We start from the raw sequence: 27608 nt of genomic DNA, 5'->3' as shown, positions 1-27608 counted from the left end.
GTACTCACGCCAACAGGACCAAAGTCTGACATCAACTTCTGGTATGGGTCCGTTGCTCGTCGAGTTAGAGTTTTCTTGTACGACATACGCTTCTGCTTAGAAGCGATGCAGGCCCAGCACTTCTCGTCCCGACCACCGGTACAGTCTGCAGCACTACTTTGAAGGGCTCGGTCGAGCCCTTCAAAGCCAACAGCAGCTCCTTGCGTTACCATTTGACGCAAAGCAGGATAATTGAGGTGAGCAAAGCGCATGTGCCAGCGCTCAAAATCTTTTGCCCTCGCCGCACCCGCTGCACTCAGATTTGTGGCAGCCGCAGTTGTCACCGCGCGCACCTCTCGGGCTTCTGCTGGTCTTGCCTGAAGTCGATACCGGCCCCGGGTCTTCTTCAGCTGCACCTTCGAACCATCTTTCGTCAAAGTGCAAACCCGATTGCCATTATTCTGCGTAAAGTCCAGCTCCTATCCACTCTCTTCAAGTAGATGTGAACTCAGCAGATTATCGGGGCCAGTCGGTGTGTGAACAACTCCAGACAATGTCAACACTTCGTCCTTTGAGAGGTCACACTCATTACTTGAAGACTTACATCCCCAATCATGCGTTCGCCTTTTGGCTGTCCATCAAAATCTAGGAAGAGATGCTCTCGGTCCGTTCGTGAATTGTCCAGCAACTTTAAATCAGTGCACACATGTACATCGGTCGCCGTATCCAACACCCACTCCATGACGCGAGGCTTTCGGCGTCGAGGACCAACCACAGTCGCTCCAATCTTGCGCTGTGTCAACGCATCAATGGTCCTCACGGCCCCGCCACCATCACCGCCCTTTTTGTTTTGGAAACGCTTGGCTTCCATGCCAGCGTACGGCTTTTGGTTCTGCGGGCCGTCGGTCTTCTTCGGGTTTGGACAGTGTGCGCGGATGTGATCCAGCTCGCCACAATTCCAGCAGCCGTCATTCTTCTTACCACTACCGGATTTGCCAGGGTTTCCTTGCCCTTTGCTTTGTATCTCCCCCGACCTCGCTGCTTCTTGCCTTTTCCAGCATTGCCAGTGCCAGAATTGCCATAGCTCTGCTTGCCTTGATTATTGGCGGCCTTCTTGGCCGAACCAATACTGCGAGGCATTTCCTCGCCCACTTTCTCGTCGAGGTCCTCCTCAGCAAGTAAGGCGTTCATCACTTGCGCAGCAGTAGGTGTCATCTGCTGTGCTCCAGGCAAAGCAAGTGCAGCATAGTGGCGAGAGAACTGGCGAACAACTTCGCGGTGCGTACGAGTCACATTGGCGAGCAGGATTTCAGCAAACTCCTCATCACTAATGACCTTGCCATAGTGAGACAGCTCTCGCCGCTGTAGTTGCATCTCTCTCAACCAGCCACTCATATCCATATCACGAGTGTACTTGTTCGAGTAAAGCTGCTCACGCGCAAATATGTAGTTGGCGAACTCACGTTTCGTCTGTTTATTCTCGAACCTTATCCACATCTCCCTTGCTGACTTCTCATGACAAATCATCTCTGCATCACCTTCCCGAACTCCACGCTGGATGGCTTCCCTCGTCGCGTTGTCACGAGCGTCAAACTCTGCTTGCCGATTCACATCAAAGAGCGGGCGAACATCACTGCCATCGATGATGCCCCACAAACCCAAGCGAGTGAGATATGTCTGCAGCTGCACTGCATAAAGATCAAAACTGCTCTTCATAACAGGCGGCTTGTTCGAAATGTCTTTGATTCCAGGGACTCCACCTCCAACGTGGCGCACAACAGGAACACTTGCTGCTGGTACGGCAGCAGGATAACCATATCCATACATCGCATGTACCCCTGAAGGCGTAACCCCGTACCAGCCGCTGCTCCAGACAGCATCGCGGTGTTCATGCCAGCCATTAGGGGTGTCGTGCATGGAATTCCATTGTTCGTCACACTGGGGAACGTGAAACCTCCAATCATACTGCTCACGGCCGACGTAACCACTCCAGCAGGCACCGTAGGCGTATTCGCCACACCACTTGTCGCCGTAGCCATGCTGGTGCTTGTCAAACTACTTCCAACCGTAGTTGCCACAGCGTTCGTCGTAGTCGTAGTCGTGCCCGCAGCTGACGTAGCCACGGCACTCGTCGATTGTGCCGTTGCCATCGGGTGGCTGGCAACTGAAGCTTAAGAGCGTTGGCCCTCAAAGCTTCTCGCGCTTGGGCTCAGCACCTGTGACGATTGCGAGAGAACCGCTTATCAGTAGGCTATAGTATGCAATACTTAACTCAAGTGAACTACACTGGGCGATAATGCCTGAGAGCAAAGCTTCAACTGCGACAGGAGGCAACAGGAACACGACCGGTCACAATACTTCACAGGGGCTCTAGTACTACACGTACTCGTCCTCGGTCTCGGGGCTCAAGTACTGCATGCACTCGGTGTCTGTCTCGGGCCTCACTCCATGTCTGCCTGCAGCTACCGACTGCATCAGATTTGATGTACCAAATTAGTGGTTCTTATTGGTAATGTCACGGGACCTAGTACTTTTGTCTCGTGGCTTTAGCATTTCCCCTCTCGACGCATGTACGTCTGAGCCGGGCACCAGGCCGGCAGGGACCGAATCCCTGGTTGCTCTCCTCGAGCACTGCGCCAAACCTGCCACGACTTCGTCACTCAGGAGGTGGCTGTTGGGCGGACGGAGGAAGCTCGATTGCATGGCGACCGCACGGTGTCTTGCTTGCGGTGTCGGGAAAGGAAGAATGAGAACTAATAAACCAGTTTGCAGGCAGTGTGAGTGAGTGAGAGAATGGTGAGAACGCGTGAAAAACACACAGCAAATCAGGGACCTTCTAATAAAAGCATTCTGGGGGTTGCACCCCCAGACCCCCGCAGTAGAAAAACTAACTCCGAGTTGCGGCAATGGGTCCGCTCGCTGGAATGCTCGTCGCTGGGCCCGCCTCCGCAAATACCGTGCTTCGCGGGCACCCCGCGCGGGTTTGCTACGGCTACGCTCCTCGCAACCGCTCACTATCACCTTCTAATATGGTGGGCCTACCCCTAAGGCTGTGTGTTTTTTGTGTGCTTCTACTATTTACTCGAGAATGGTTACGGGGTATGTGTTATCGTCACTTGTGAAGGTCGTAATCCGCGGGTCAGTAACTTTCAAAAGTGAATTTGGTGCAGTCATTTCCGTCCAGGTGTGGGCATCTTATGTACAGTACGTACCCAAAATTCGAGAAGCTCCTCAACAAAATAGGCTCAGTATCCATAATCCATAATGTCGTCCGACTCCGAGTCCGAGCCCGAGCGGCGCCAGAGCGTGAGCGCCGCGAACCTGCCGCGCTGCGTCGAGTGCGGCGGCTTCGGCGTGGGGCTCGTGACCAACCCGCAGCGGCTCTGCACGCACTGCGCGCGCCTGACGAAGGCCTTCTTCGACCCGGAGAGCAGCAGATTCTGCAGGGACGAGGGCTTCGTGGACATTTCGCCCGCGGCCGACGGTGGTGTGCTCAAGAAGGTGGGCAATGATACAAATAATATTATTTTTAGAATAATCGTTTACTTATTATTCACTATTATTTGTTGTTTGTTATGTTAAGATTATTCGGGAGGGGGAGGCACCCGGCAAGCAGAAGCTGGAGGAAGGCTGCCCCACGTTCGTGCAGTATGTGGGGCGCCTGATGGACGGTTCCATCTTCGACACGACGTGAGCATTATTTCATACTTGTGTTACTTTATTGGGGGGAAGTGTGCTAAGTTTTTTTTTTTTTCACAGACGAGATATGATTGACGGGAGGCATGTGGGCGGCACGGACGACCCGTTCGAGTTCCAGCTTGGTCGACGTTCGTGCAGTGTCGTAGTGCTTTAGTGTTTGTGGGCGAGAAACTTACATATTGGTTTTCCTTTTTTTATTGTACTGCAGAGAAGGTGATCAAGGGTTGGGACATCGGCGTGGCAACGATGAATGTGGGCGAGATCGCGCGCTTCATCATCGCCCCGGAGTACGGATATGGACACGAGGGTTTTGCGCCCAAGGTCGAGCCAGATGAGACGCTGGACTTTGAGATCGAGCTGCTGAGCTTCAAGGTGAGCTTAATCAAATTGGCGTTTTTGCCGGCGTTAAAATGTTAAGGCTGACGAACGATTCTTTTCTGGACAGGATGCCCTGCCTCGCTTCCCTACCCAAGCCGAATTGGCGGAATCGCGGAAGAAGCAGTACGAGGACGACAAGAAGATGCTGGAGGAAAACCCTCCACCTACCGTCGGTAGGGATTGTTCGTCTCCATTGATTCAAGTGGACTTTGTCTAATGCGGTGTGCTGTGGGTTGATAGATGAGCGCATTGAAAGCGCTTTGGAGCAGAAGGAAAAGGGCAACGCGTTGATCGCGAAGAAGGACTACGATCAGGCTCAAAAGTGCTACGACTCGGTAAGCCTATCTGCGGAATGTATTATGGGACTACCCATGCTTATGGCGATTGACTGTTTGTAGGGTTTCGTGCACATCTTCTACGCAAAAGAGGAATGGGAGAACTTTGTGTCCCAGGAAGACAAGGACAAGGTCAACAAAGTGAAGCTGGTGCTGTACCTAAACCGAGCACTGTGTAAGATCAAGCTTGCGAAGATCGAGGATGCCCTCTGGGACTGCGATCAGGTAGAAGTTTCATGCAAAGTGTCGCCGATCATCACCAAAATTGACCGTGTGTTGCTTGCCTAGGCCATCCTCATTGACCCGAAGAACAGCAAGGGCCACTTCCGTCGTGGCCTCGTGTTCACAGAGAAGCTGAAGGCTGAGCTTGAGAAGGAGAAGAAGGGCGAGTTCTGGATCGTCGACAAGGGCTACGAGTATGTTAATGAGGCTGAGAAGAGTCTGGAGAAAGCTAAGGAGCTTCTTGGTGACGATGACAAAAAGATGCTGCACGCGATGGCCGACCTCAAGCGGAACCACGTATGCCTGCCTGCCTATGGTTGTTTTAAAGTGATTGCATTCGTTCGTTCACTGACCTGACGTTGTGTGCAGGCGCTGCTGAACAAGTACGCAGCGAAGTACAAAGAGGACGAGAAGAAGCTCTACAAGGAGAAGATCTTTGACCGCCTGCAGGCCAAGAACAAGAAGCTTGAAAAGCAGGAGAAACTGAAAGCGGAGGCCGAGGAGTTTGACGACATGCCTGCGCTCGAGTGATACAGTATGCGTAGCTACTCGCTTCAAGAACGTTTGCGTAGTTGTCAATCACTTCCTTAAGTTTCTTTACATTTTTACGTCGAGTTGAAAGTGCTATGAACTCCTATGGTTGGTCTTTCGACACGTCTAGAGGCCCTGCTCGTCGTCAGACTCGATGTCGCCGTACTGCCACAGGCAACGACGCTGCTGCTTGGCGATCTCCTGTGCGTTGAGCAGGCCGTCGACAACCGGCTTCTGGAACGGCAACACGGAGCGCAGAGCCTTGCGATCAGTGCGTAGCAGTCCGGCTTCCAGCAGGTTCTCGGCAACACTCTTGCCGTCGGGCAGGTACAGCGAGACCTGGAGGCGGCCGTGGTCCTCGGTGCTGTGAACGCGGCACGAAAGGGTCTTGCCCCACGCAACCTCGCCGAGACGCATGGCAGCGTCGGAACCAAACTCTTCCGTGGCGGCCAGCGGCTTGATCCAGGAGAACACGGCCTCCTTGGCCTGAGGGGGGAGCTGCAGCACATCGGCGTCGAGCGGGCGGAGACGGTTGGCCGTCACGGTGGCCTCGTTACCGTAGTCGAGGAAGCGGACGCGGGCGGAGCCGTCCGGGTGCACGTACTCGACCTTGGCGCGGTTCCAGGCGGGGCCATTGCCGTCATCGAACAGAGCGGCGCACACAGCGTTGCGACGCACCTCGAAGGCCTTGCCTGCCAGTCCGTGCGTGCGCGTGAACGCCTTCATCTTCTCCTCCACAGCCGCGCAGTTGCGGTCGCCCACGTTCTGAATGAAGAAGTGCGTGCCGTTCACGATCTCCGAGAGCTTCACGCGCGGGATCACGTCGTCCTTCGTCTTGACCTGCTTCGCCTGGGCAGCCTTGGCCTGAGCCTGGGCGTCGTGCGTGGCCCAGTACTTCTTCTTCTGGGCCTTGGCACGCTCCTCGGCGCGCTGCAGCACGTTGCCAAGCGCCGTCCGCTCCACACTAAATGAGTCGACCCACGCCAGACCCTCGTCCAGAAGACGCACGCCAAAGTTGTGCTGGTCGTCGCGCTGAGGCTTGCCGCCGCTGGGCACCACAAACAGAGGACCGAAGGCGTTGCCGCCACGGTCCATGTCCTCGATCTCCACCATAACCTCGCGCTGCATCACATTGCGCTTGGTGAACAGCTTGGCCTCCTCGCCCAGAGGCTCAGCGGGGGCAACAATCACACCCTGGGCTCCGTGACGGGCAGGCTGCGGGCACTTGATGCCGGCAACCACAAAGTTGATCAGACAGTTCTCCTTGGGGACGAACAGCTTCACGCGCGTAGCCGAGTACACGTGCTCCACGACCGCGCGCGTCGAGCGCTCACGCGTCAGGAAGGGCAGGAACTGCTTGGCCTTGGTGGCATCGAAACACAGGTCAGTCACGCGGCGCTCGGTGGCAGGCGGCTCCTTGGTGGAGTGCAGGTTCTTCTTCTGCGTCTGCGCCTTGGTCTCGGCCGTCACCAGGTCGTCGTAGTACTCGCTCTTCTCCTCGTCGGGGCGGTGGCGCACCACCTCAGCCAGACCAGCGGCCACGACGTCGACAGCGAGGTTGGCGCCCTTGGCCGACGGGTTCTTCTTCAGCGCGTTGGCCGTCGGCTCGAGGAACACGGAGGCGAACGTCATGACGTCGCCCTGGCCGGACGGGCTGGGCTTCTCGTACTCCACCTCAATGTGCACGGTCTTGGAGATGGCGCGGTGGCGCAGGAACTCCTTCGCCTCGGCGGCGTACGGCGCGTTGGGCTCCTGGCGACGCGCGTTGCCGAGACGCGGCGCGCGCAGCGAGCTGAGGTAGATGCGCTTCTCCTGCTCGGCGGGCGTGGCCGCATCGGGCACGTAGACCACGAGGCAGTCGCCGCTGATGATCTCCACCACGGTGCCCGTGATGTGCTTGTCCGACTGCAGCACGGGCGCCTCGTAGTCGCGCCACACGCGCAGCTTCTGCTGCTTGGCCTCCTTCTCGGCCGTGCGCATGGAGGCGCGCGCCGAGGCGCTGGTGAAGGCCGAGCTCCAGTCGGCCATGCGGCCAAAGCCGTTCTTGAGCAGCTCGACGCTGATGTTGCGGCCCGACGGGTGCACGACGCTGCCGAAGAGGTTGCCGTACTTGTCCACGCCCTCGAGCTTGAGCTCCACGTCGCGGTGCAGCAGACGCACCTCCGTGAAGTGCTTGGCTTCGCGCGCGTGCGGCGCGGGGCCCACGGGCGCCGCGTTCTCTCCGTCGCCCTCCGTGGCCGCGTTCATCGGCGGGTTTACGCGCGGGCACTGCACGCCGGAGAGGCCGAAGTTGACGAGCTGCAGCGAGGGCTTGAGGATCACGCGCAGCGACGCGCCGTCGCGCACGGCCTCCACGATGGCGGGCACGAGCTTGCCCTTGTACTCGCTCACGAGCGCGGCGGCGTCGGCGCCGTGCCACTGCACCGTGGCGTTGGACTCGGCGTCCGCGTCGGCGTACATGCCCTTCTTCTCGCTGATGGCCACTTGCTCCTGCTGCAGCATCTTCTCGATGTCCACGCACGTGCCGTCGCGCGACTGCTCGGGCGTCTTGACCTTGGCGTAGCCCGTGCGCGCCTGGATGACGCACAGGTTCTCCTCCACGCCGCGCGCGTTGGGCGGCAGCCACACGGAGCCGAAGTCGCGGCTGATGGCGGCCACGCGGTACTCGACCTTGAAGCGCACCTGCTTGCCGACGCAGAGGCGGCGCAGGTGCTCGCGCGACGCCCACGCGTACGGCTCGCTGCTCTGCTCGGGCGAGCGCGCCAGCCGCGGCGCCTGCAGCGACGACAGCGTCAGCATGAGCTCGGGCGGCGGGCCGTTGGTGGCCGCGCCCATGAGCACCAGCGTGTCGCCCGACAGGACTGCCTTCACGGTGGCGTGGCCCGACGCCATGGCTTGCTGTGTATGGGGGGGGGGGGAGAGGTCTACTGGGAGGGAGCCTTGGGCTTTGGACGGCGACTTGGGCAATGAGATTCCGCCCGCGTTGACACGTATCTTTTATCGGTTTGGACGGGGGAGACAGATGGTGTGCGCCACATAACGCGGGCGGACGACACGACTTCAACTTGCGCTTTTCTACTGCACCGTGTTCTGGTTGTCTTTGCATTGGCTTTGAGGGCGGTTCGTTTGAGGAGCTTGTGCGTCGTTGGTGCATTTTTCGAGTCCGCTCGTCATATTACTTCAGTAGTCGAAGAAAGAATACAATTTGTTCGTGTATCCTTTATTGGAGTTCGTCTAGCACAAGCGAGTATCTTATCATTTCTTGGTCCATTCCAAATTTGCACAAAAAAACACAGTACAGTTTACGTTGACTGCTTGCCAATGAAGAAACTGGAGAATGATAGAACAGCATTCAAGTACAGTGCACCGTAGTCGCCATACATATATTCACGTAGTGAATGCGGCTAGAACACGTCCTTCTGGCTTAGTGTGGTACTTCTGTAAGCAAATACAGTTGGCTGCGTGCTTGTGCCCGGTGTGCATCGTTTCCGGCTCCAGATCGCCGACCACCAATCTATATACTGCACATATCTGTAGTATTTACAGTCAGATGTACCTTCGTGATTGACTTGGATTATTCTTGAATTGATTACGACTGGGCTCTTCGCGAATGGTTCCCTTGAACTCCAGTTCCAGTTCTTGCCATTCGGAGCGAGTTGGTCAACAATGGGCAGTGGCAGCATCCTCCTCCCACCCAACGCCAACCTCCTAAGCGACGAAGTACTTGGAAGAGTCAAGTGCGTCTCGCGTGCAAATAGCGGTCGTGCTGACAAGTCCGACCGCAGTTTCCGGTTTTCCACGAACCCAGGCCAACGAGGTGAAGCTCATCGTGAATCCAACCATGACCCGTGCCAGTTCCAGCTGAGCCAGTATCCGAATGGCGATAGAACACATTTCGGCTCCGAGATCCAGCAGAGTGAAGGCCGTGGCCATTATATCGTTCGACAGCCCGAGACACAGCAAACCAATTTGGTCAGCATCCTCGGAAGCAAAGTCCAGCTGCTACGATCCGAGGTCAACGCGCTGGAGCACCGCATTTCTGCAGTCAGACCATCGGCTGAATGCGATGTGTGGAGTACAGCGGGCCACTATTTTCGCCTCTTCCGCTACGGGTCCCAGCTCACCAGGGATCAAATGCGATTCGTACAGACAAAGATGGCTCCGGACGGCGTCTTCAACACGGAGTACGGCCCGGGGCCCATGGTCAAAAGCTGGTGCTTCTCGCAATGGTTCGACGCAGTCGAAGTGGAGCTGACGAGTCTGCACAAAACCACGGAAGACTCGGTCCTTGCCGTCACGAAAACCAGCGTCACGATCACGCACCGAACTCTCGCCAACGTGTTTTCGCACCTACTCAGCTCCGTGGCCGACAGGAAATTGGCCGACAAATTGGCGGGACAACGCATCGTCATGCGCGGCTCGACCAGCTTTGGGTGGAACAATTCAATCGGACGCTTTTCGAGTGTGATTTCGCAGAGTGACATGGTGACGCCTACGTTGCGATTGCTGTGGAATTTGGAGGACGTAAGTCGAGTGTTTGAGCACGCACTCATTTCCCCCGAATTCCAGTGGAGATCGATGCTGCAACATAATTGAAAGAGTCGTATTCATTTCCGTTTGTAGTGGTTCTGATTTGGACAGCAACATTTAAGGCTATCTTGACTACGCGTTGACCAGGCTGATGAAGCCCTTCTAGTATGAAGGCAGTTAAGTCGTGTTCGATTCTCACTAAGAAGTGTATACTTCACTGCTTTTTTTTCATTCGTGTTGGCGGCCAGTGGTGTTTGTGTTCCTTTGCACACGGTTTTCTTCGGTGATTATGAAGATCGATAGATTACGAGCATTACTTCTTACTTAAGTAAGACGTTGGGACCACGAGAAATTATTGGCTTCGAGTGGCCACTTCACATTTCCCGACCCCGTACGCAAACCTCCCGTCTAGCTGCCATGCAGTCCAGCACTCTTCGGCCACCGAACAGCCACCTCCTGAGTGATGAAGTCGTTGCAAGTTTGGCTCAAAACTCCACGCGGGCAGCCAACGATGATGACAACGTCATCATCGTTGCCAGTCGTCAGGATCCGCCACTACCCCGTAAGCAAACACGTGGAGTTACACAAAGCCATCCACCGCACGCCACATCGAAAGATCAACACTACAAGAGGCAAAAGACCCCAACGAGTTTCAGCTCCAAGTCGCAACAAATTCTCGCCAGTGGCGAGGCTACGATCCCTCAATTCCTGGGGCTCAGTGGGCACGTTGGACGAATACAACATCGCCCAAACCAAGAGCGATACAGAAAGAAGCAAGCAGATCTGCTTCCAACTCGCGAGAAGGACACGCAGCAGCTTTGGGCAGAGATTCACACGCTGAGGTACCAACGTCTTGGCTTACCCGCAGGTGTTACGACCAAGAAGGGCCTCTGGGATGTAGTCGCGGACTATTTCCGACAATTTCGCCACGGACTCCACGCGAGCGCAAATGTCAGAACCGTCCAGCTAGATTTCGTGCGCACCACGATGGCTACAGACGTTGTCTTCAACACGGAATATGGCATCGAGGCCATGCGGAGGAGCTGGTGCTTTCTGCGATGGTTCGACGACGTCGAAGTGGAGCTAGAAAACTTGCAAAAGAGCAGCAAGATGTCGCTAAATGCGACCATGACAACAAGCGTGACGATCACGAATCGAACGTTGAGCAACGTGTTTCCTTACCTGAAGAAAAGCAGTAGCTTGGCGTGCAAACTTGTGGGTCAGCGCATCGTGATGCGTGGTTCGGCTCGCTTTGACTGGGATAGTTCGACCAGCCGCGTGACGAGCGTGATATCACAGAGCGACATGTTGACCCCAATGCTGCGTCTGCTGGGAAGCTTTGAGGACGTGAGTCAAGTGTTCGATCAGGCGCTCATTTCGCCCGAGTTCCAGTGGAGATCAATGTCCTAAGATGAGAGGAGGTGCGTCACTTTAATTAAGGTCATAACAAGATGAACAAATGTTTGGTCTCATTGAGTCTGGCAACGAAAACTAAGCCACCATTAGGAGTTTTTCCTCAGCAAACTGCGACATACTTAAAAGTACTTAAGTACCAGCGAGTTGGTGTTTAGCCTGGGCATAAATACTCGCGGACAGCTCCTTCAGCTCTGCCATCAGCCCTTCAATGTGTAGCTGTAACGGCCACAAATCGGCGGAGTCATCTGCCTGTCCATCTAGAGCAGTAGACAGCCCACACTGACCGATCGCCCGGCGATATCGACGCACAGCTTCGCTCATCATCAGCAGATACCACTCGATATCGCTCATGAGCACCAAACTGCCTTGACCCGTTGACACGAACCGAGGCGTATTGATACCGTGCACGGAGTTTGTTCCCTCTACACCAGAGAAACTTTCAGCCTGAGCGACTGTAGCTGCGACCAGGGACGACAGTCGCCTCTGCGCCGCTTGAACTCTCCCGCTGCCATCTCCAACTCTCTCAGAGCTTGCGTCAAGTCGATTCCAACCGCTTCACCCGAATTCAGCCCCTCAGTTGATTCAAGACAGCCTGCAATTTCTGCCACAGCCCGAAGTAAGTGCAGATCCACGTCCTTCAGCAACTGAGCACGCCAGCCTCGAGCACTTAGCGCCATCTCGTACCCAGTCACCTCTGGCTGCTGACTGAGCTCGTGAGTTGTGCTTGCACGGGTTAATTCTTCGCGTTGACTGCGGCTTCGACGAGCAGTGGGCAGTTCTGACACCATTTGTTGACCACCACGGACTCTTATACTCGGCACGAGTAGCTGTCGGCCTTGACGAGTGGCTTGGTCAGGAGTCTTCTTGCTCCTTGTGACGAGCTTCTTGCGTCGTTTGCGCCTCGGTTCCTGTGCAGAAGTTTCGCCACTTGACAAATCTTCTGCCACCGACAACTCTGCAGACATGTCGTCCGTCACCTGTTCAGCCTCATTGTGACCCGCACCACGGCTTCTAGTCCTCGGAGGATGTCTTGAAGATTGCACTTCTTCTGAAGTACTTGCTGCAGAACTGATGAATGACGTCTCCGCTGGTGCAGAGTTATCAATTCTGCTCTCTGCTGAAGTAGCAGAGCTTGCTGCCTGCTGGGCGCTGTGCAGCTCTTGGAAGTATCTGATCTTCCGGTCCTGCCTCTCGTCGTAGATACCGTTCTCCGTCGTGGGGAAAATCGGGTCAGGCATCGCTTCCATCAGCTCCTGGCGCTCGGCCGGCGACAGCGCGAGCCACAAGTTCCGGAGCTGCTTGCCCTGGCGGTTCAGCAGCCACTTGGTCATCTTGGCCGCGTCCTCGTCTCGGTGCGTGGCGATCGTGACCGCGTGCGCCGTGCCGTGCTGCTGCACGAAGGCCCAGAACGCGGCGTGGCACCGCATCCTGCAACACTTGCAGTCGGATAATCCTGCCCTGCAGATTTCTAATTCTGCTGCTAATTCTGCCCGATTTTATGTTACACTGAAATCAAGTACTTAAGTATGAGACTGGGTTGAAATCAAACACGTTCGGGGCAAAATCAAACACTTATGGGGCACGATCAAACACAAAAAGACTTGGTCAAAACCAGACTGCGTAATTGTCGAAAATCAAACACTATTCGGACCGAATCAAAACAAATTTGATGGTAGTGTGGTCCACTGTATATTAGACTTCTCCTAAAATACAGTGATCACACATTAAAATGAAAGGCCAGGAGTGATCAACTTGCGCAGAAGTCGAGAAGAGCAGACGAGACTATAAGTTGTCCACCGCTCTCCGCCAACTGCGCTACAAGAACGCTGAAAGACACGAGACGCGCGACGAGAGAACTATGTGGGAAATCGTCGCTTCCGGGCAGAACACTGAAAGCTACGTAAAAGAGCGACTCGAGAGAATCTGCTGCTCCAGTGCCTACGTCAAGCGTGTTAAGGAGACGTGCCAAATCTGCCCAGGTGACCACGAAATGGATGAAAGGCGCATACGGTGCTCAAGTGTTACATGCATCGCGTTAGCCGTGCCCAAGGGAAACAAGAAGCCCATGTGCGTGAAAGTATGGAAGGTGTGGCAGTGCCCAAGCACAAATGCATGGAGAATCCTTGGTACAGCAGTTGAGCATACTCGTGGAAGTGCTGGATGCGGTGGGGTGCATCGTGCGGTGATCACCCCTGCAATGCGAACGTACATCGGAGACATGGATGAAACTGGTTTGGCGCCGCGGCACATTTGGTCAGGGCTGCGTCGCTACAGCGAAGCTCCGCCGCTGAACGGGGTGCCTACGTATGAACAGGTCGCTCGATGCGTCAAAAGCTTGCGAGCGAAGCATGGAGAGCGAAACTCGGTTCAATCGCTGCAGAAATTGGTGCGCGAGTTCCCCTTACACTCTGGAATAGATGCAGACAAAGCGTTCATGTTTGGAGCCACTCTGGATGACGATGGTTTTCCTCGTATCGGGAAGGGTGAAGACGACGATGCTTTGGTGTTGGGTGTGTCGACGGTGGGCCTGCTGGAGAAGTTGAGAAGTTTCCAAGAGTCGAATATTTTTGCTTTGTTTCATCTCGATGCTACATTCAAGCTCAGTGAGATCGGTTACCCGGTCATTACGTGTGGATTTAGCGACTACTCCAGAAAGTATCACCTGGCGGCTGTATTTGTCGTTAGCCGCTTGACTCACGTAGAGTTCTCCTCAGTTCGTGCGGCCGTGTTGCAAGTATACCACAAGTTGTTCTCCCAGTATCCCAAGATCGATGCGGTTCTTGGCGATGCAGAAGATGCCCAGTACAATGCACTGCAGAGCTCACCTCAATTCCGAGGTGCCACATTTTTAATGTGCTTCTTTCATGTACTTTACAACGTGAGAAAGCGAACACGCCAGCTTGATGATGCTGCCGGTGCTATGGTTTACAAGGGCATTATTGCGATGCACTTTTCAGCGAGCCTCATGGAGTTCTATCAAATTCGTGATACGATTCTGGCACAATGGCGAAAAGTCCGAGTTCTCCAAGATTTTGCCAATTACTTCGAGAAACAGTGGATTCTAAGTCGTTACTGGCGTTGGCAAGCCTTTCACACACCCCCTGGCTACGCTACAACGAATAACCCGTGTGAAACGTTCAATGCTAGTGTCAAACGACATTTGATGCAGAAGATGTTCGACACCCAGCGGCTGCTTCGAAAACTTTCAGTGATATGTGAAGATGTGACGGCAGATAATTTCAAACCTGCCGCGTCGATTGGAAACCCACCTTCGACACTAGTGAACACGGCCCGAAAATTAGTCCATGCCCAGCAGTTAGTGCTGTACGAGACGGGCGAGGCGCGTATTGTGAGAATTGTTCAATTGAGCTCCTTCAACAGTGAGACGAAGCGTTTGGCAGAAGCTTCCAATCAGGCTTTTGTGCGGCTTATCACGAGCAAGACAACAGGTCAGTTGCAGGAGAGGCTTGGACGACGGCAACGGCGCAAGGCTTCCGCTCTGCACAATCACGCATGGAAGTGGTCACTGTATATGGCTCTGTGGTGTAGTGGATGGAGATATTTTCGCGCGGATACCCAAGATCAACAAGATGGCCAAGATCGACAGTGTGGACCAAGATCGGCAAAGCGTGGCGACGCGTAGTCTGGCACGATAGTAACCAGCAAGAAGGTCAAGGGGGCAACATCAAGGTGAACAACATCTCTGGAGGTGCTTGAGAGCCAAACCCCGGCGTAATCGATCCAAGTCGACGATATCGATCTTGGCGGGGATGACGCGATCTTGGAGAAAGAGTGATGATCTCGACCGCACGGATTGCGCAGACACCGGGCAGAGAGCCAGCGACACCACCAACGTTCAAGGGAGCTAGAGAGCACGCGCACAGACTGCACGAGCGCAGGAGTGCAGGAGAACGATAGGACAAGGACTTAAAACAAGCTAACATTTTAAACAGAGTTGATTTTACCTCCTTCTTCACAAGTGGTCTTCGCCTTCGCAATACCGGGCACGGGATATACTTTGGCCCACCCGACGCTACGCAAGTCGACTTACACCCCAAGATCAAGGAACCTCGGACGCCAGGATAGCTTGACCCAGCGTCCGTCAACCCTCACTTCTGCCCACCGCTAGAGGAAGCGGCAAGCAAGGAAAGGAAAGGAAGGTCACACACCGACCACAAGGCAACCTCAGGCCAAGATCACACCTGGTCGGCGAGTGTCGATCTAGACAACCCCAGATCGAAACCGCCACAACTACTCCGGCACAGCGTGAAGCATATCCGCGTTGCTGCCACAAGTTCCCGCTGTCCACCAGACAGTCCGAGACTGAACCCCAAGCGCGTCTTCTCGAGATCACCCGAAGAGCGATCCAGCCCACCGACGGGTACGCAAGGTGAGGATCAGCAACTTCACGGAAGATCGGAGTACCCCCTCCGTTAGTCGGCAGTTCGGGCGCCGTGTGCAAGAGGACCCCCGCGATCTGCAAATTTCGCGGATCCACTTCGCCACAGCTCATCGAATGAAGATGCCAGCAGAAGGGTGGACTGTGGACATTACCGAGGGCACATGTGAATGTCGGTATTTCGCGAAAATGGGGCATTGCTGTCACGTACTTGGCGCACAGATGCTAAGAGGCGATAGACGGTATTCGGGTGGGCGGTGCTGTGACCGGCTTAATGACCGTCGAGTACGCAAGAAGCAGCGAGGCCAAACCGAGGAAGGTCGTACAACCGTGGAAGTTCCTATTGCAACACAGCCGACACTACCGCCATCAACTGTGACTCCAAGTGAGACTGCATCTGACAACTTCACATGTGCCGACTCGGCCACTGTACTCCCACAGTTTCCGTTCAACGCGCAGCAGACCTACTTTCAAGGGCCAACAGTCGTCCAGCAAACCGAAAGTCCCCAACTGCCTACGATCTTCAACGCGACCAATTGGGGGATTTCCCACATCTGGGGGGCTTCTCGAATGCTCGCGTCCAACACGGCCCACGCCACGCCATTTGGGCAAGGTATTGTTTGGCAGCCATACCGATCAGGCCGCCCTCCTGTGGCAAGAAGCGCACTAGAGATCCAATACCATTTTTAATGAGTCAAAATATCAGGATGTATTTTGAAGCTGTACTCTATCGCTCCACTTTACAATTCTTTCACCAGCACTTAAACGTACCCAGCTAGGTTTCTAACGTTCTAAGAAACAATATGGCTATGTCTTGAGCTTTTAAATAAACAAAGATAATATACCGATCTTGAAGAGGTGAATTTTACAAAAAGACCTTCAACATTCTTCTACACCGCGTATTGGTGCTTTCCCGCTTGGTGAGTACTATTCACTGCCTCACACCTTTCTAGCGATAATTCAACATAAAACGGATGCAAATTATTAATCATATCGCCTGCAGCTTAGTAGGGGTTAGCTGGAGAACCTATTATTTTTAGTTTGCAGTATGAATGGATGACACTGCCAGTATGGATCGCTGAAGCTGACATTATGGATCGCTAACACTGACGCTGAAGTAACAATCGACACCTTACGCCTGCCCGTCCCTTGGTCTGTGCCAGTCCTGAGCCGTGTACTTTAGCTCGGTGTCTGGTGGCTAAGGTGGCGACCACAATCTAATCAACACACGCAGATACGCAATTGGGTTGACCGCCTCGTTCCTCGTACAGACTCTGGGTCAGTTGGGAACGCCGGAGGTGTTTAGCGCTGACCCGACTTCCTGCCTCGGTGATCTCACTTGCTCTCTCTCTGTCACCTCTTGGGGCTGCTAATTACCTCTGGGCGGCGACAGAAGTCTGGAACCGGGCTGCAATACCGGGGTTGCAACGCCGTGAGGCTGCAATACTCACTGTTCCTCCGGAGTCACCACCGACACGTAAGCGTCAATGCTCGCTCTGGTACGTATAACTACAGTCGTGTTGCAATCGCGTGCACCAGGCCGGTGTCGCGACTGACGCTCTCGTACTACGATTTCTCTGGCTCAAGGGAGAAGGCGAAGTCTGCCCTCTCCTACACATGCATCTTGGTCTGAGGCTCTTGCCGTCCTCGTCGTCCTTGTACTGATCGCTATCGTCGCTGTACTTACCGCTTGTCGTCCTCGCTGCGCTCATGGCTCCTGTCGTCCTCGCAGCACTCGCTGTTCTTGTCCTCGCCGCCGTCAGCATGCCGGCCAATTGTAAATCCAGGTTGTAACTCTGACAATGACAGTATGGATCGCTGACACTGACAGTATGGATCGCTAACACTGACAGTATGGATCGCTGACATTGCCAGTATGGATAGCTAACACTGACATTTTGGATCGCTGACACTGACAGTTTATATCGCTGACAATACTGAGCAGTAACAATAAGAATACAAGTAAGTCATCAGCAAACTAAATTTCAGTGAATTTAAAACGCAGTCACTGTATTGCAGAGGTTTTCTTCTATTCTCTTTACTCTTCGTCATCACTGCTGTCCTCCTTTCCACTGCTGTCCTCTTCTTCACTGCTCTGCTCCTCCTCGCTGCTTTCTTCGTCATCACTACTGACTTCATCCTCGATGTCGCTCTCAGCTTCGGCCTCGTCGCTGCTTGCCACGCGACCGTCACCGTCAACAGCCTCACTGTCGTCCTCCAGATCGCCGTCTTCACGCGCGTCGAGATCCCCGCGAACGGTTCGTTTCGGCTTCTTTGGGTGGCGTCGGTGGTTGTGCTGATGGTATGCACTTCGTTTCTTGTATGGAATATCACAAATACTGCAATACCCACCTTGGTCGTCCGCCTTTTCCCTTTTTTCCTTTGTCTTCTCTCTGTCGGGGTTGTTCTTACAGAAGCGGCGGTGGTTGCTAAGATGACGGCGAGAATCGCATTGCATATTGCAGAACTCACACATGTACGTGTTGAACACTGACGCTTCTGTAGCATCCGCCTTCTGCTTGATCCCGCGGACTCGCACGTAGCAATGCAGCCTAATGTTCTCCTCCTTGAACTCAGCACCAGCATGCACTAGGTCGCCACGGAAAAGCAGGAAATTGCCCGCATCAAGCGGCACGGCAGTGCATTTGTCACGGTCCACGTAGGCGCCACCCAGGATAGATGTAAAACTAGGTGTTCGGCATCAGCGATATTATCACTGACGCCTGCACCACACCTTTCTCTAAAAGAGCCTTGCTAGTCTCAAAGGAGGGGAAGTCTCGGTGAAGACCTTGTCGTAGACCACCGGGAAGTGACTTAAGAGCCGCCCACAACTTGCGCTTCGTATACCACTCATCCTCCGACTCTTTCACAATTCGTTTGATGCGCTTGTAAATTTTCTCGATGGCGGGGCCAAAGACCGTGATACCTGCTTGGAGCCGCTTGGAGTCGCGCTCCAATTCGTACACTTCACCGAAGATTGGTCGGAACTCTAGGGCTTTCAACTCAGCAAGAGCGGACTTCAAAGTAGCAGCAGACAAATGTAGGTTGCCAATCAAGTAGCCGTCGTTCCAAATGTTTGCCTTGAGTATTGGGTCCATCTTCTCTTCTAGCGGTGGCTACAGTGCTGTGTTTCGTCTTGCTGCTGTAGGCAGTGCTGCTCAGGTAGGTGGCAGCGGCGGCGCTGCACCCGGGCTCTCTTCTACTTGCTGCTGCTGGCGTTCTTCGGATAGACGGTAGTGCCGGGCTTCTCTCGCTACGGCAGCTGCTGCTGCTGTTGGTGGCTCTCGGGTAGACAGCAGCGACGGGGCCGCTGACTGAGCTGACACTGGTGGTGCTTGGCCGGGCTGTGGCGACGACGCCGCGCTTGGCTTTCAGGCGACGGGGCTCGCACACGCAACACAGTGGCTCCGCGCTCTCGGTGCTCGAGCAGGCAGCGAAGGCTTCGCGCACCTCTTGCTGCTGCTGGGACTGGGCTGTGCGCGTGGGCACGGGTGTGTGGCCGCCCTTCTGCTGCTTCTTGATTGTGACTCACGAGTCGTAAGCCTTGAGTCGGGCGGCGCTTCTGCCTGAGAGCCTTGCCTGAGAGCCAATGGTGGATGTACCGATATGACTACAGCACTGTAGCACTGTAACGTGGATAGGCGGTGGATAGCTGTTTTGATGCGGGCCTCTTTTAGATTTTGATGTGGGCCTGATCTTGATTTGATTGTGTACTTTTCTCACTTAAGTATACTTTTAGATCAACGCTTGAGGCGCTCCAGAATAACTTGGTACATCTGCCTCCGTTTATACTTCAGAGCTGTCCTTTGTTGGTCAACGTTTCACTTGTGGTGACGACGATGGAGACGTCGTTCATCCACCCTTCGCGGTCTTCGTCCGAGGCGTCCGAGCGCCAAACTCCGTCCCCACGACAAAATTCCAGAAGCCGAAGACGCGGAGTCGACTCGTCCGATAGTCGATCGCCATTGGAACTGCTCAAGGAAATCGGCATCGCGGGGGCGGAAGTCGTGAAGGTTCTCAAGGCTCGAGGCTGGGAGGTGTGCGAGCCCAAAGGGCTGGAAGAGCACAAACGCTACTATCTACCGGGAGGGAAAGCTAAAGGCGAGGAGGCGAAACGTGGCGAAGACTTTGTCGTGGGCGAAGGCGAGCTGTACGCCTACGTGCTTGAAAAGGGTGCGTTGTTAGTGCTTCTTGCTTCAGTAAGGCGATCTTGAGCATAACTCTGTATATGAAACTGCAGGTGGTGCACGCTATTTGATCCCAAATGCTGATCAGCGAGTGAATCCTAACGTACGCCGCTCGTCCTCTCGAGAAAAGTCGGCGCCTCGCGCGACCGAAGCCGTGGCTGGAGAAATTCGTCGGGGCAAGGCCACCCCAAAGCGCCCAGTCGTTTTCGAATCGGGAGAAGACACGGACCTGATTGAGTATTTCTCGGACGAAAGCTCGGGCGCTACCTCACGACATCAAATGAAGAAAAGTCGCAGGAAGCAGGCGACACAGGAGCAAGCTCATTCTTCTTCGGACCAGCCGAAATGTGGTAACGTCATTGTCGTCGATGACAACAACGAAACAGACTCCGCAACTTCGCGGGTCCGTCTACCAACAACCAACTAGGGTCGACCGAGCCACCGCGTAACATGCGGACTCCAGTTGAGCAATACGAGTCGGCTTTGAAGGCGAGAGGATCCCAAGCGCAGTTGTTGAAGGATTTGGATCTGAGTTTGCTGCGGTCAGTGGCAGAAATCGCTTTCTGCCAAGTAACACTGTCAGCTTCCAGCCGAAGAAATGGCAACTCACTGCAAGACGAAACCCACCACGAGCTGCAGAGATATGCTCGAAGGATTGAAGTCGCGAAGAGCCGCTTGTCAGTCTCTATAGCTGACATAGCTGGTAAGCAGAGCGAGAGTCCAACGTCTGCAGACTCTGGGATCGACATCCCCAGCTTGCCAAGGCAGCCTCCTATTGATGCAGGGCATTGAGCGCTACATTCTTCTTGTCGCTCAGGCCGTCCGGCACTTTTCGTACCGTGAACCGGATACTTCAGCGCGTTCCTCGCGGCGAATGAGCCCAGCAGCAGAATTGCGGCCACTTCAGCAGCATATCGACACAACGATGGACGAAGTACTAAAATTGTCAAGGAGAATCAGCTTGCAGGCTAAGAGATAGCATGCTGTATTTTTTGCGGTCAAAACACAATTCAGGCCTCCTTCGTGTGCGTGGGTGAAGTGTTTGCTGCTATTTCGAATCGGGTGAACGCTGAGTGCCTAGGCAAGGTTATCTCCCACAAAATGTTTACGAGCATGCAATTACTTTGCCAACATCTGTACTCAAGGTGGTGCATGTAGTGGAATAGCTCCATCGACCGCGTGACGTGTGTGATTCCGCAGAGTGATGCATGTTAGGAATTGGAGGATGTGCACTCATTTCTCCAGTGGAGATCCATGTGAAAAGGAAACGAAGCATGGATTGAGTAGAAGAGTTTCGTTTTGAAGTCGAACTCACCACTGTAGTCGAATATCTTCCTCGTGAAGCACATCGAAGATGTCGAGCGTGGTCAGCGGAGGCTCAATGCTTATGCTTCTCCCGTGTAGCGACAGCGGTAGCAGAAGTAGTCAACAAGGGGAGTAATGCCACCGAATCCGAGGCACGACACAGAAATGCATTTGCTGCTGAAAACGACGCTTCATTCATGTTTATTGCAGAGATCGCAGTGGATAGCTTTCACTTTGTGTTTGGATGGGCCTCCGCACTACGTCGCCTCTCCTCTGAGGCTGCTGGCTGGATAAAAGGGGCTTTAGAAGAAGCCTGTCGGAATTTAGGCTACTGGAGTCGGTCCACTGGACTACCGCCGCCAAGAGCCCCAATTGGGATCGCGAGTATGATCGCTACACCAATTAGCTCCAAGAACAACCAGAAGAGGAGTACATCGTCGTCCAGAAAGCTTGGCTTGTTTGAAGATTTCAGCGCGGCCTCGCCGACCTTCCTCGCGTTTTCTCTCATGAGCGCACTGGGATTATCGCTGACCTCGCTCCTGAGTTTCACGACGAAGGGTTCCTCTCCAAAAATTTAGTCCTCTTCATCACAGCTGCATCCTTTTGCACGCCCTCGAACGCCTTGGTGAGCTGAGGGTCAGTCTCCACCTTCTTGAAAAGCGAGGGGTTAGCGCTCAGCGACTTGGTCAGGACGGGACTCTCCTTGAGATTTTTGATAGCATTGGACTCTTTGGCAAAGGAGCGCAGTTTGTCGAGGTTTGGCGCCCATATTCTCTCTTCGTCGTTGACATCGGTGACGTCTGGTCCTTTAGTCTTGCATCTCAGACCGCGGCATTGACTATCAGCGACTGCGGCTGTTTTTCAAGTTTGTTTTGCGCTTTCAGCGGCAACAAAACCCTGGATGAAGGCAGCGAAGGCAACGACCACCAGCAAAAGGTACATTCGACACATTTGCAGGTATTGAAGTTGTCGAGGAGGGTTTTCTTCGCTGCTCTTTGGAACTTCGTGGCCGGTTTGAGAATGACGTAAGTTCGTGCACCGCAAAACGTTTGTTTACTTACCCCCCCCAATGTTCATCATCACATCACGCGATGCGGCCAACGGGTTTGCTGCATCATACGGAATGCCGTATTTTAAAGTACAGTTGTTTTGCCTGACTAAGGTCCTGATATGCACTCCGATGGATTGAAAAACGCAGAGTTTAGTTGAGTTGGTACTTCAACGCTTCGGGCTCCTCCTGCTCGTCGGATCAATATTTCACGGATTTAGTTTTAATTTTAGTTCTTTTGTACTTAGCAGAACGATCATCGACAAATAGCTAATCAACGTACTTTCCTTCCTTCCTTCCGCTGACGCCTAGGCAGAACCTTTTTCCGTGTTTTGCTCGGAAACTTACCGGAGGAGACAAAAGAAGAAAAATCCGTGTATTTGAAGATTTAGCGCTGCCAGGCTAACTGCTCAACTGAACCTGCTGGGAAAACGGATGAAGCCAGCAATTTGTTTCAAATTTGATACGTCATAACTGAGGTCTAGCAGATCTCGATCGCCTGTAGGAGCAGGAAACACCGGGTATTTGCCCTTCGCTTTGATACCGTCCGCTCGGGCTTCCTGTCGCGCGGGAATCCGGGGCGTACAGCGACGACGTAACTTAGAAGCATTCAAACGCTGATTGATACAACATGGCGCAGTCACACACGTATTTCGTCCGGGTCGCCTGAATATCTAACAACAAAACCCATGTCTGCTTCAATTCGTCCAAGTATGCCATTGCCATTTATCAAGTATTAAGCTGGCCGTACCGTATTCATGTAGCATTAGGATGTTCTAAACTAACATCGGTAACGATGTACTTCGAAGTTGTTTGACAAGAACAGGATCAAGTAGTGCATAATTGTATTAATTAATACACCACCAGTAGTAAATGAGCTCGGGGGAATCCCTGCTGGTCGCAATGTAGTCTCACACAAAGCAAGAATAATACCAACCAAAGTCTTTGTAGATAAAATGCCTGAGCGACAGCAGCTAGGTTTTTAATGGACCCACATGAGCCATTCCTAGCTCGATTAATTTGAACTAGGTTCCTTCCAGTTTCATACACGGTCGTTATTCTTTTTGCGCTAGCTTCTAGCCTTTTCTCCGGAGAAGACATACCATCGGGTGCAGCTCTTTGGCTCTCTGCTAGATAGCGTTTGCGTTGGATACAAAATCGTTGAACGGAAAACTCAAGATATACCTCCCATTTTGGATCACATAAAAAACTACTTCAATTATCGTTAAAAATAATTGAAGTAGGTTTTGGCGAAGTCTCAGTGGAATGTTCAATCTAATACACCTAAACGCATTTCAATACGTGTGGGGATTCACACAATACCAGCCTGTCAACAATGTATGCCACGAAAATTGCACAAGATTTTCAGTTAATCTCTCTGATTAACTATCCATACAGAAGAAAATCGATCGCAAGGTGAAATCATCTTCTCGTGTGTCTGAAAGAGGAGGGTATAATAAAAGTTATGACCCATGACAGAATGAAAAGGTCGAATTGACAGTTTAAATGCTCGAGTTACGGTAGCATGGCCAACGCAAAATCGAAGTAAGGCCCAGTCTTATATCTCCCCGCAATCGCGGGACGAGATTGGGACGAGTTCGGTTATTGCCAGGACCTGGCAATGTGTTAGAGATGCAGTCCGATACATTTGCCTTTCAATTTTATGTATCCCGCGGCCCGCGCCACACAACATCCCAGCGGGACAAGAGGGGGTGTCGTCCCTAAAGCGTCCCGCTTCGAGCCGCAACAAAGAGCTCTGATTGGTCCCATCCCGCCTAATTCGGAAGTAGTAGTCTGCTCTGCGAAAAATGCCCCAAACCCGGGACACGATATGGTAGAATATCGTGTCCGTTCGGACATCTAGAATTTCGCATTGCAATAGTACACTAGCGCTTGGCCTATCAGAAGACTTTCTCATACTTTGTGAGCCAATGGGCGTGCCTCAAATCTCATGCTGTGCCGTAAATAACAAATCGGACAATTCGGACATATTTCGTCCGAACATCTGAAAAATATTTGATATTTCTATAGTTAAAGTCAGTAAGTCAAATATTCTGACAATATCGTCAATATTCGGACACATATTAATTTTGAGGGCGCCAGACAGACGAGGCAGCTTAACCATTCAAGAAACGACTCATGTCGACGAAAGCGCTCATACCTGGGAACTCCCAGCGGGCTCGCTCGACGGCTCTCAACGCCTTCGAGCGCTTCGCGGTCGCCGAGGGCTTCACCGTCAACGCCATCTATGAGTTTGTAGGATTCAACTGGCGATACTCTCTACATTGTTCTCGACAAATTTGCAGTGTATTTAGCATTTAAAGAAAGCTCGAAGGGCTCGCTGCTATCCAAGAACTCGGTCGCCAGCTACTTTGGCAACGTCAAGAACCACCTACTCTGCTCCAAGCGAGGCACAGACTTTACGCACCAGGCCCCACCGTGCACGAAAAGCGACCTGCGCTCGCTCAGCTTAGCGATATTGAAGGGGGCTGTATCTGTGCAGGCCTACCAGGATGCAGCCCTTCTCAACATTCTTTGGTATTTGCTGGGTCGGTCTTCAGACACTATGTGTCTCGTGAAAAACCAGGTCGCTGTTTACCCTGGTAAGTACTTGTCTTTTTATTTTTCCTAATTTGGTTTTGACCTTGTGTATTTTTAATCGTGGTGCACAGGTGGGTGTCTATTTATCACCTTTAAGCGCATGAAGTCTGCCTCGTATCAAGGAGCGTCGATTTTTCACGACCCAAACGATTTTTCGTCTTGCCCAATTCACGCACTAGCTTTGGCTACAATTATGCAGTCGACTCCAAGCGAGTTTCTCATGGATCAACTTCCTCGGGATACACAAGAGCTCCTGCCGACTGAAATTGGCGAAACGCCGCTCCTCGAACTACTTGATGCGCGTACCAGGTGCCCAGCAACCTCCAACTCTGAGTCGCCGACCCCAAAAGCACCTGCAAAAAAAGCGACAGTCCCCGGAATTCACGCGTATGTTAATCGCGTACTGCAGAAGTGGAGTGGTGTCTGCCAAACCGAAGGTACTAACCTGACGACAGGGCTATCATCGCATTCATTTCGGCGTGAAGCTGCTCAAAACGCGAATAGTGACAGCAAAATCACCACACCTTGGATTCTAGACCGTGGAGGCTGGAGCATGAGTGCTGTGAGCAAAGCGTTCAATTATATTGTTGGCACGAGGCAGGAAGATCAAACTGTCGGCAAGTCGTTAGCTGGATGGGATTTAAAAGCTAGTCCGCGGCTACCTACACTGGATGACTTCGATCCTCTGGTTCTGCATCGAATTCGCCTACTTCAAGACCGGCTTTTCTCGGCTGCGAAGGGGTTCACGGAGAGACTCAGCTTGCGAGATGATGTAGTGGACGTACTTACCGCCACCGCCATTCTCCACTACCCCGACATGCTTCGGCTTAGGCCAGAGTCACTGTACATCAAACGAGTTCAAGAAGCACTAAGTCAGGTACAAGCAACAGAGGCTGAAATTGCTGCATGGTCAATGGCTATTCATCGTACCTTACAGCCGTCCAAGAACGACACTCCACGCAGTCCGGCACCACGGCGTGTTAAAGACGACGAACTCGTGCGGAGGCAAACCTTGCTCTTGGAGCAGCAGGCGCAGATCCTTGGAGGGCTAGCAGCCGAAGTGAAGGCATTGAACCAGCGGGTGCAGCGGCTTGAGCACCCATCGGACGTAACCACCGCTCCGTCGACAACAGCAGCTGGTAGCCTGTCGAGCTCGTCCAGCGCTTTGTCGGATACTGCAAGCGGCGCGGCAACTCGTGCGCATTCGCGTGCAAAGCCACTCACGACTGTGTGGTACGAGTGGTTTCTGCCCCCGTTGCCAAGCGCGCGTCCAAACCGGCGGCGCTATCACGAGGGCAAGGTGGCCGTGGCCTTTATGCGGGTTTTTCTCCCAGCCGGATACAACGTGACCGGAGATGAGGTCACAGCAAAGGGACGCATCCTGAGCTCTGGACGGGAGGCCGATGCAAACGTTCTTGCTTTCCTGGAGGCTGAGAACGCCAAAGCAAAGTCGCATGGCACAATTGTTAAGGTTTTGAAGCGGATGTATGCTCAAGGCAAGCTAGACGACCGCATCAGGAATTACCAGCGACTTCAGCAGGAAGGCAAGGTTCTTGAAGATGCACCGGTGCATGTTCTTGAGCCCTACAACAATCACAGCACAACGTAATTGTAGTCGCGATCCAGTGTTAGGTCCCAACACACAGTTACATCATACATTGATTCATTCACCCATCTCGTTATCTACTTACACGAAGTGAGTGTCACAGTAGATGTCCGCCATAGGCATCCCTCTCATGTCGTCGACCCCGCCGTTGGCCGCCACCTCCACCACCTCCTCGTCCTCCTCAGCCCGCTGCTGCTGCTGGCCTCGACGGCCACCACCCCGCCCGAGGACCAGCCGCAGTACGACCCGCCGTCCCGCACGGCGCCGACATCACGCACGTCTTGCTGCTGCTGCAGCTGCTGCTGTTGGCCGCAGTCCCCAAGCCGTTGTTCACTAAACAGCCGCTGTATGGAAGAGGATTGCAAAAGATTTTATGTGCACCACACTTCACGGAGCATTTAATAGCATTTAGTTTTAAAGGTTGTCCGAATGTCCGAGCCGTCCGAACCTGCACGGTATGGCATACACACAACACGCAGTGTCGCTTTTTTATGCAACAAATGTTTATACAGTACAACGTACGCCCAGACGTTGTGCAAACAAATTGAATTATTCATTCCCTGCTCTTCACACATCACTACGGAAAATCACCTTTCACTGGTGTGTCGACATTTGGCGAATCTGTCGTTCGTTGAATCCCCTCGACAGGAATGGCTCTTGCTGCTGATACAGCAAAAAACACCCCAATGCAAATCGTGTTTTATATCATGGACATACTCTAGCCCAGTCTGGCAACTGGGCGGGGACGGAGGTCACCCACGCCAAATTCCCAAAGTTCTACGAGTGCTCTAGGAAATGGAACGGCCTGAAAGCTGCACGAAATATCATTAAGTGAAGTTGGGCTCGTTGGAAAGCTAAAGGGCAAGGCTAGCTCTACGTTGAGCCCAGACTTGCATATAGTTAAGGGGGCCCCAGGTTCGGTAGGGGCGAATTTGTGAAATCCTGGAAATCGCTTTCACCTGCCCCCCCCCCCTCCCGCTTGTAACCCTAACCCGCATTGAGACACATAGATAACCATTCAACTCACACGGTTCGTGATACCGCAAAACACACTTAGCGCTACAGTCTTGCGGCATCAGCAGAACTTCTCGACAGGAATGCGAACGCACATGTAGTTCTTCTCGCCCAGCGTGAGCGCACGTGTTTTCAGGGTGAATGCTGCACTATCATCACACCGCGGCCATGATGCTTTCGTATGAAGAAGAAGTTGATTAAATATTTTTGACAAGCCGTGTCGCTAGCTATGGTAAAATGTAGTAATATCTACTTGGGCAACTTGGATTTTGATGTTGAACCCAAATTCGACTACTTTTCTTTAGGCAAACTCAGTGGTTTGGGTCGAAGCCCAGTCGTTGTAAAACAGAAATCATTG

At 53.2% G+C, this 27608-nt stretch overlaps 14 protein-coding genes across 14 annotated transcripts; 7 read left to right on the top strand and 7 right to left on the bottom strand.

The window, feature by feature from the left end:
* Positions 1–795: 795 nt before the first annotated feature.
* Positions 796–1695, bottom strand: PHYSODRAFT_469870 (hypothetical protein; the record flags this gene model as incomplete). Its single annotated transcript, XM_009518297.1, has 1 exon — positions 796–1695. One exon carries the CDS (start codon positions 1693–1695, stop codon positions 796–798), a length of 900 nt encoding a protein of 299 aa, XP_009516592.1.
* On the bottom strand, positions 1692–2129 carry PHYSODRAFT_309729 (hypothetical protein; the record flags this gene model as incomplete). The annotated part of the gene is made up of 1 exon (XM_009518296.1): positions 1692–2129. One exon carries the CDS (start codon positions 2127–2129, stop codon positions 1692–1694), a length of 438 nt encoding a protein of 145 aa, XP_009516591.1.
* Positions 2130–3215: 1086 nt separating this feature from the next.
* Positions 3216–4749, top strand: PHYSODRAFT_353627 (hypothetical protein). The gene is made up of 5 exons (XM_009518295.1): positions 3216–3480; positions 3563–3669; positions 3739–3806; positions 3887–4050; positions 4124–4749. The coding sequence occupies exons 1-5, from the start codon at positions 3244–3246 to the stop codon at positions 4271–4273; spliced, it is 726 nt and encodes a 241-aa protein (XP_009516590.1). The 5' UTR covers positions 3216–3243; the 3' UTR covers positions 4274–4749.
* A 430-nt stretch (positions 4750–5179) lies between these two features.
* PHYSODRAFT_349305 (hypothetical protein) lies at positions 5180–8036 on the bottom strand (the record flags this gene model as incomplete). The annotated part of the gene is made up of 1 exon (XM_009518294.1): positions 5180–8036. One exon carries the CDS (start codon positions 8034–8036, stop codon positions 5271–5273), a length of 2766 nt encoding a protein of 921 aa, XP_009516589.1. The 3' UTR covers positions 5180–5270.
* A 1263-nt stretch (positions 8037–9299) lies between these two features.
* Positions 9300–9776, top strand: PHYSODRAFT_263490 (hypothetical protein; the record flags this gene model as incomplete). The annotated part of the gene is made up of 2 exons (XM_009518293.1): positions 9300–9668; positions 9768–9776. The coding sequence occupies 2 exons, from the start codon at positions 9300–9302 to the stop codon at positions 9774–9776; spliced, it is 378 nt and encodes a 125-aa protein (XP_009516588.1).
* A 315-nt stretch (positions 9777–10091) lies between these two features.
* Positions 10092–11084, top strand: PHYSODRAFT_471648 (hypothetical protein; the record flags this gene model as incomplete). The annotated part of the gene is made up of 1 exon (XM_009518292.1): positions 10092–11084. One exon carries the CDS (start codon positions 10092–10094, stop codon positions 11082–11084), a length of 993 nt encoding a protein of 330 aa, XP_009516587.1.
* Positions 11085–11376: 292 nt separating this feature from the next.
* PHYSODRAFT_353624 (hypothetical protein) lies at positions 11377–11771 on the bottom strand. Its single transcript, XM_009518291.1, has one exon. It carries the CDS (start codon positions 11765–11767, stop codon positions 11513–11515), a length of 255 nt encoding a protein of 84 aa, XP_009516586.1. The 5' UTR covers positions 11768–11771; the 3' UTR covers positions 11377–11512.
* Positions 11772–12948: 1177 nt separating this feature from the next.
* Positions 12949–13479, top strand: PHYSODRAFT_476901 (hypothetical protein; the record flags this gene model as incomplete). The annotated part of the gene is made up of 1 exon (XM_009518290.1): positions 12949–13479. A coding segment is annotated over one exon (531 nt), but the record flags the coding sequence as incomplete, so codon positions are not given.
* Positions 13480–13542: 63 nt separating this feature from the next.
* On the top strand, positions 13543–14265 carry PHYSODRAFT_418632 (hypothetical protein; the record flags this gene model as incomplete). The annotated part of the gene is made up of 1 exon (XM_009518289.1): positions 13543–14265. A coding segment is annotated over one exon (723 nt), but the record flags the coding sequence as incomplete, so codon positions are not given.
* A 3523-nt stretch (positions 14266–17788) lies between these two features.
* Positions 17789–17965, bottom strand: PHYSODRAFT_378000 (hypothetical protein; the record flags this gene model as incomplete). Its single annotated transcript, XM_009518288.1, has 1 exon — positions 17789–17965. A coding segment is annotated over one exon (177 nt), but the record flags the coding sequence as incomplete, so codon positions are not given.
* A 211-nt stretch (positions 17966–18176) lies between these two features.
* On the bottom strand, positions 18177–18587 carry PHYSODRAFT_476297 (hypothetical protein; the record flags this gene model as incomplete). The annotated part of the gene is made up of 1 exon (XM_009518287.1): positions 18177–18587. The coding sequence occupies one exon, from the start codon at positions 18585–18587 to the stop codon at positions 18177–18179; it is 411 nt and encodes a 136-aa protein (XP_009516582.1).
* Positions 18588–19328: 741 nt separating this feature from the next.
* Positions 19329–19703, top strand: PHYSODRAFT_469091 (hypothetical protein; the record flags this gene model as incomplete). The annotated part of the gene is made up of 1 exon (XM_009518286.1): positions 19329–19703. The coding sequence occupies one exon, from the start codon at positions 19329–19331 to the stop codon at positions 19701–19703; it is 375 nt and encodes a 124-aa protein (XP_009516581.1).
* Positions 19704–24562: 4859 nt separating this feature from the next.
* On the top strand, positions 24563–26239 carry PHYSODRAFT_476987 (hypothetical protein; the record flags this gene model as incomplete). Its single annotated transcript, XM_009519762.1, has 2 exons — positions 24563–24632; positions 24702–26239. Coding segments are annotated over 2 exons (1608 nt in total), but the record flags the coding sequence as incomplete, so codon positions are not given.
* A 78-nt stretch (positions 26240–26317) lies between these two features.
* PHYSODRAFT_322842 (hypothetical protein) lies at positions 26318–26507 on the bottom strand (the record flags this gene model as incomplete). Its single annotated transcript, XM_009518285.1, has 2 exons — positions 26318–26439; positions 26480–26507. The coding sequence occupies 2 exons, from the start codon at positions 26505–26507 to the stop codon at positions 26318–26320; spliced, it is 150 nt and encodes a 49-aa protein (XP_009516580.1).
* Positions 26508–27608: the final 1101 nt, after the last annotated feature.

The sequence above is a fragment of the Phytophthora sojae genome (genome assembly GCF_000149755.1).
Source record: "Phytophthora sojae unplaced genomic scaffold PHYSOscaffold_1, whole genome shotgun sequence".
NCBI lineage: Eukaryota > Oomycota > Peronosporomycetes > Peronosporales > Peronosporaceae > Phytophthora > Phytophthora sojae.
This window is presented reverse-complemented; position numbering and strand designations above follow the sequence as displayed.

What these genes read in the sequence shown, in the direction of transcription:
- PHYSODRAFT_353627 (XM_009518295.1), top strand. Translation starts at nt 3,244, where the DNA reads ATGTCGTCCGACTCCGAGTCCGAGCCCGAGCGGCGCCAGAGCGTGAGC. An exon ending in ACGGTGGTGTGCTCAAGAAG is followed by an intron (nt 3,481 to 3,562) that starts GTGGGCAATGAT and finishes TGTTATGTTAAG; the next exon opens with ATTATTCGGGAGGGGGAGGC. An exon ending in CGAGTTCCAGCTTGGTCGAC is followed by an intron (nt 3,807 to 3,886) that starts GTTCGTGCAGTG and finishes ATTGTACTGCAG; the next exon opens with AGAAGGTGATCAAGGGTTGG.
- PHYSODRAFT_353624 (XM_009518291.1), bottom strand. Translation starts at nt 11,767, where the DNA reads ATGGCGCTAAGTGCTCGAGGCTGGCGTGCTCAGTTGCTGAAGGACGTG.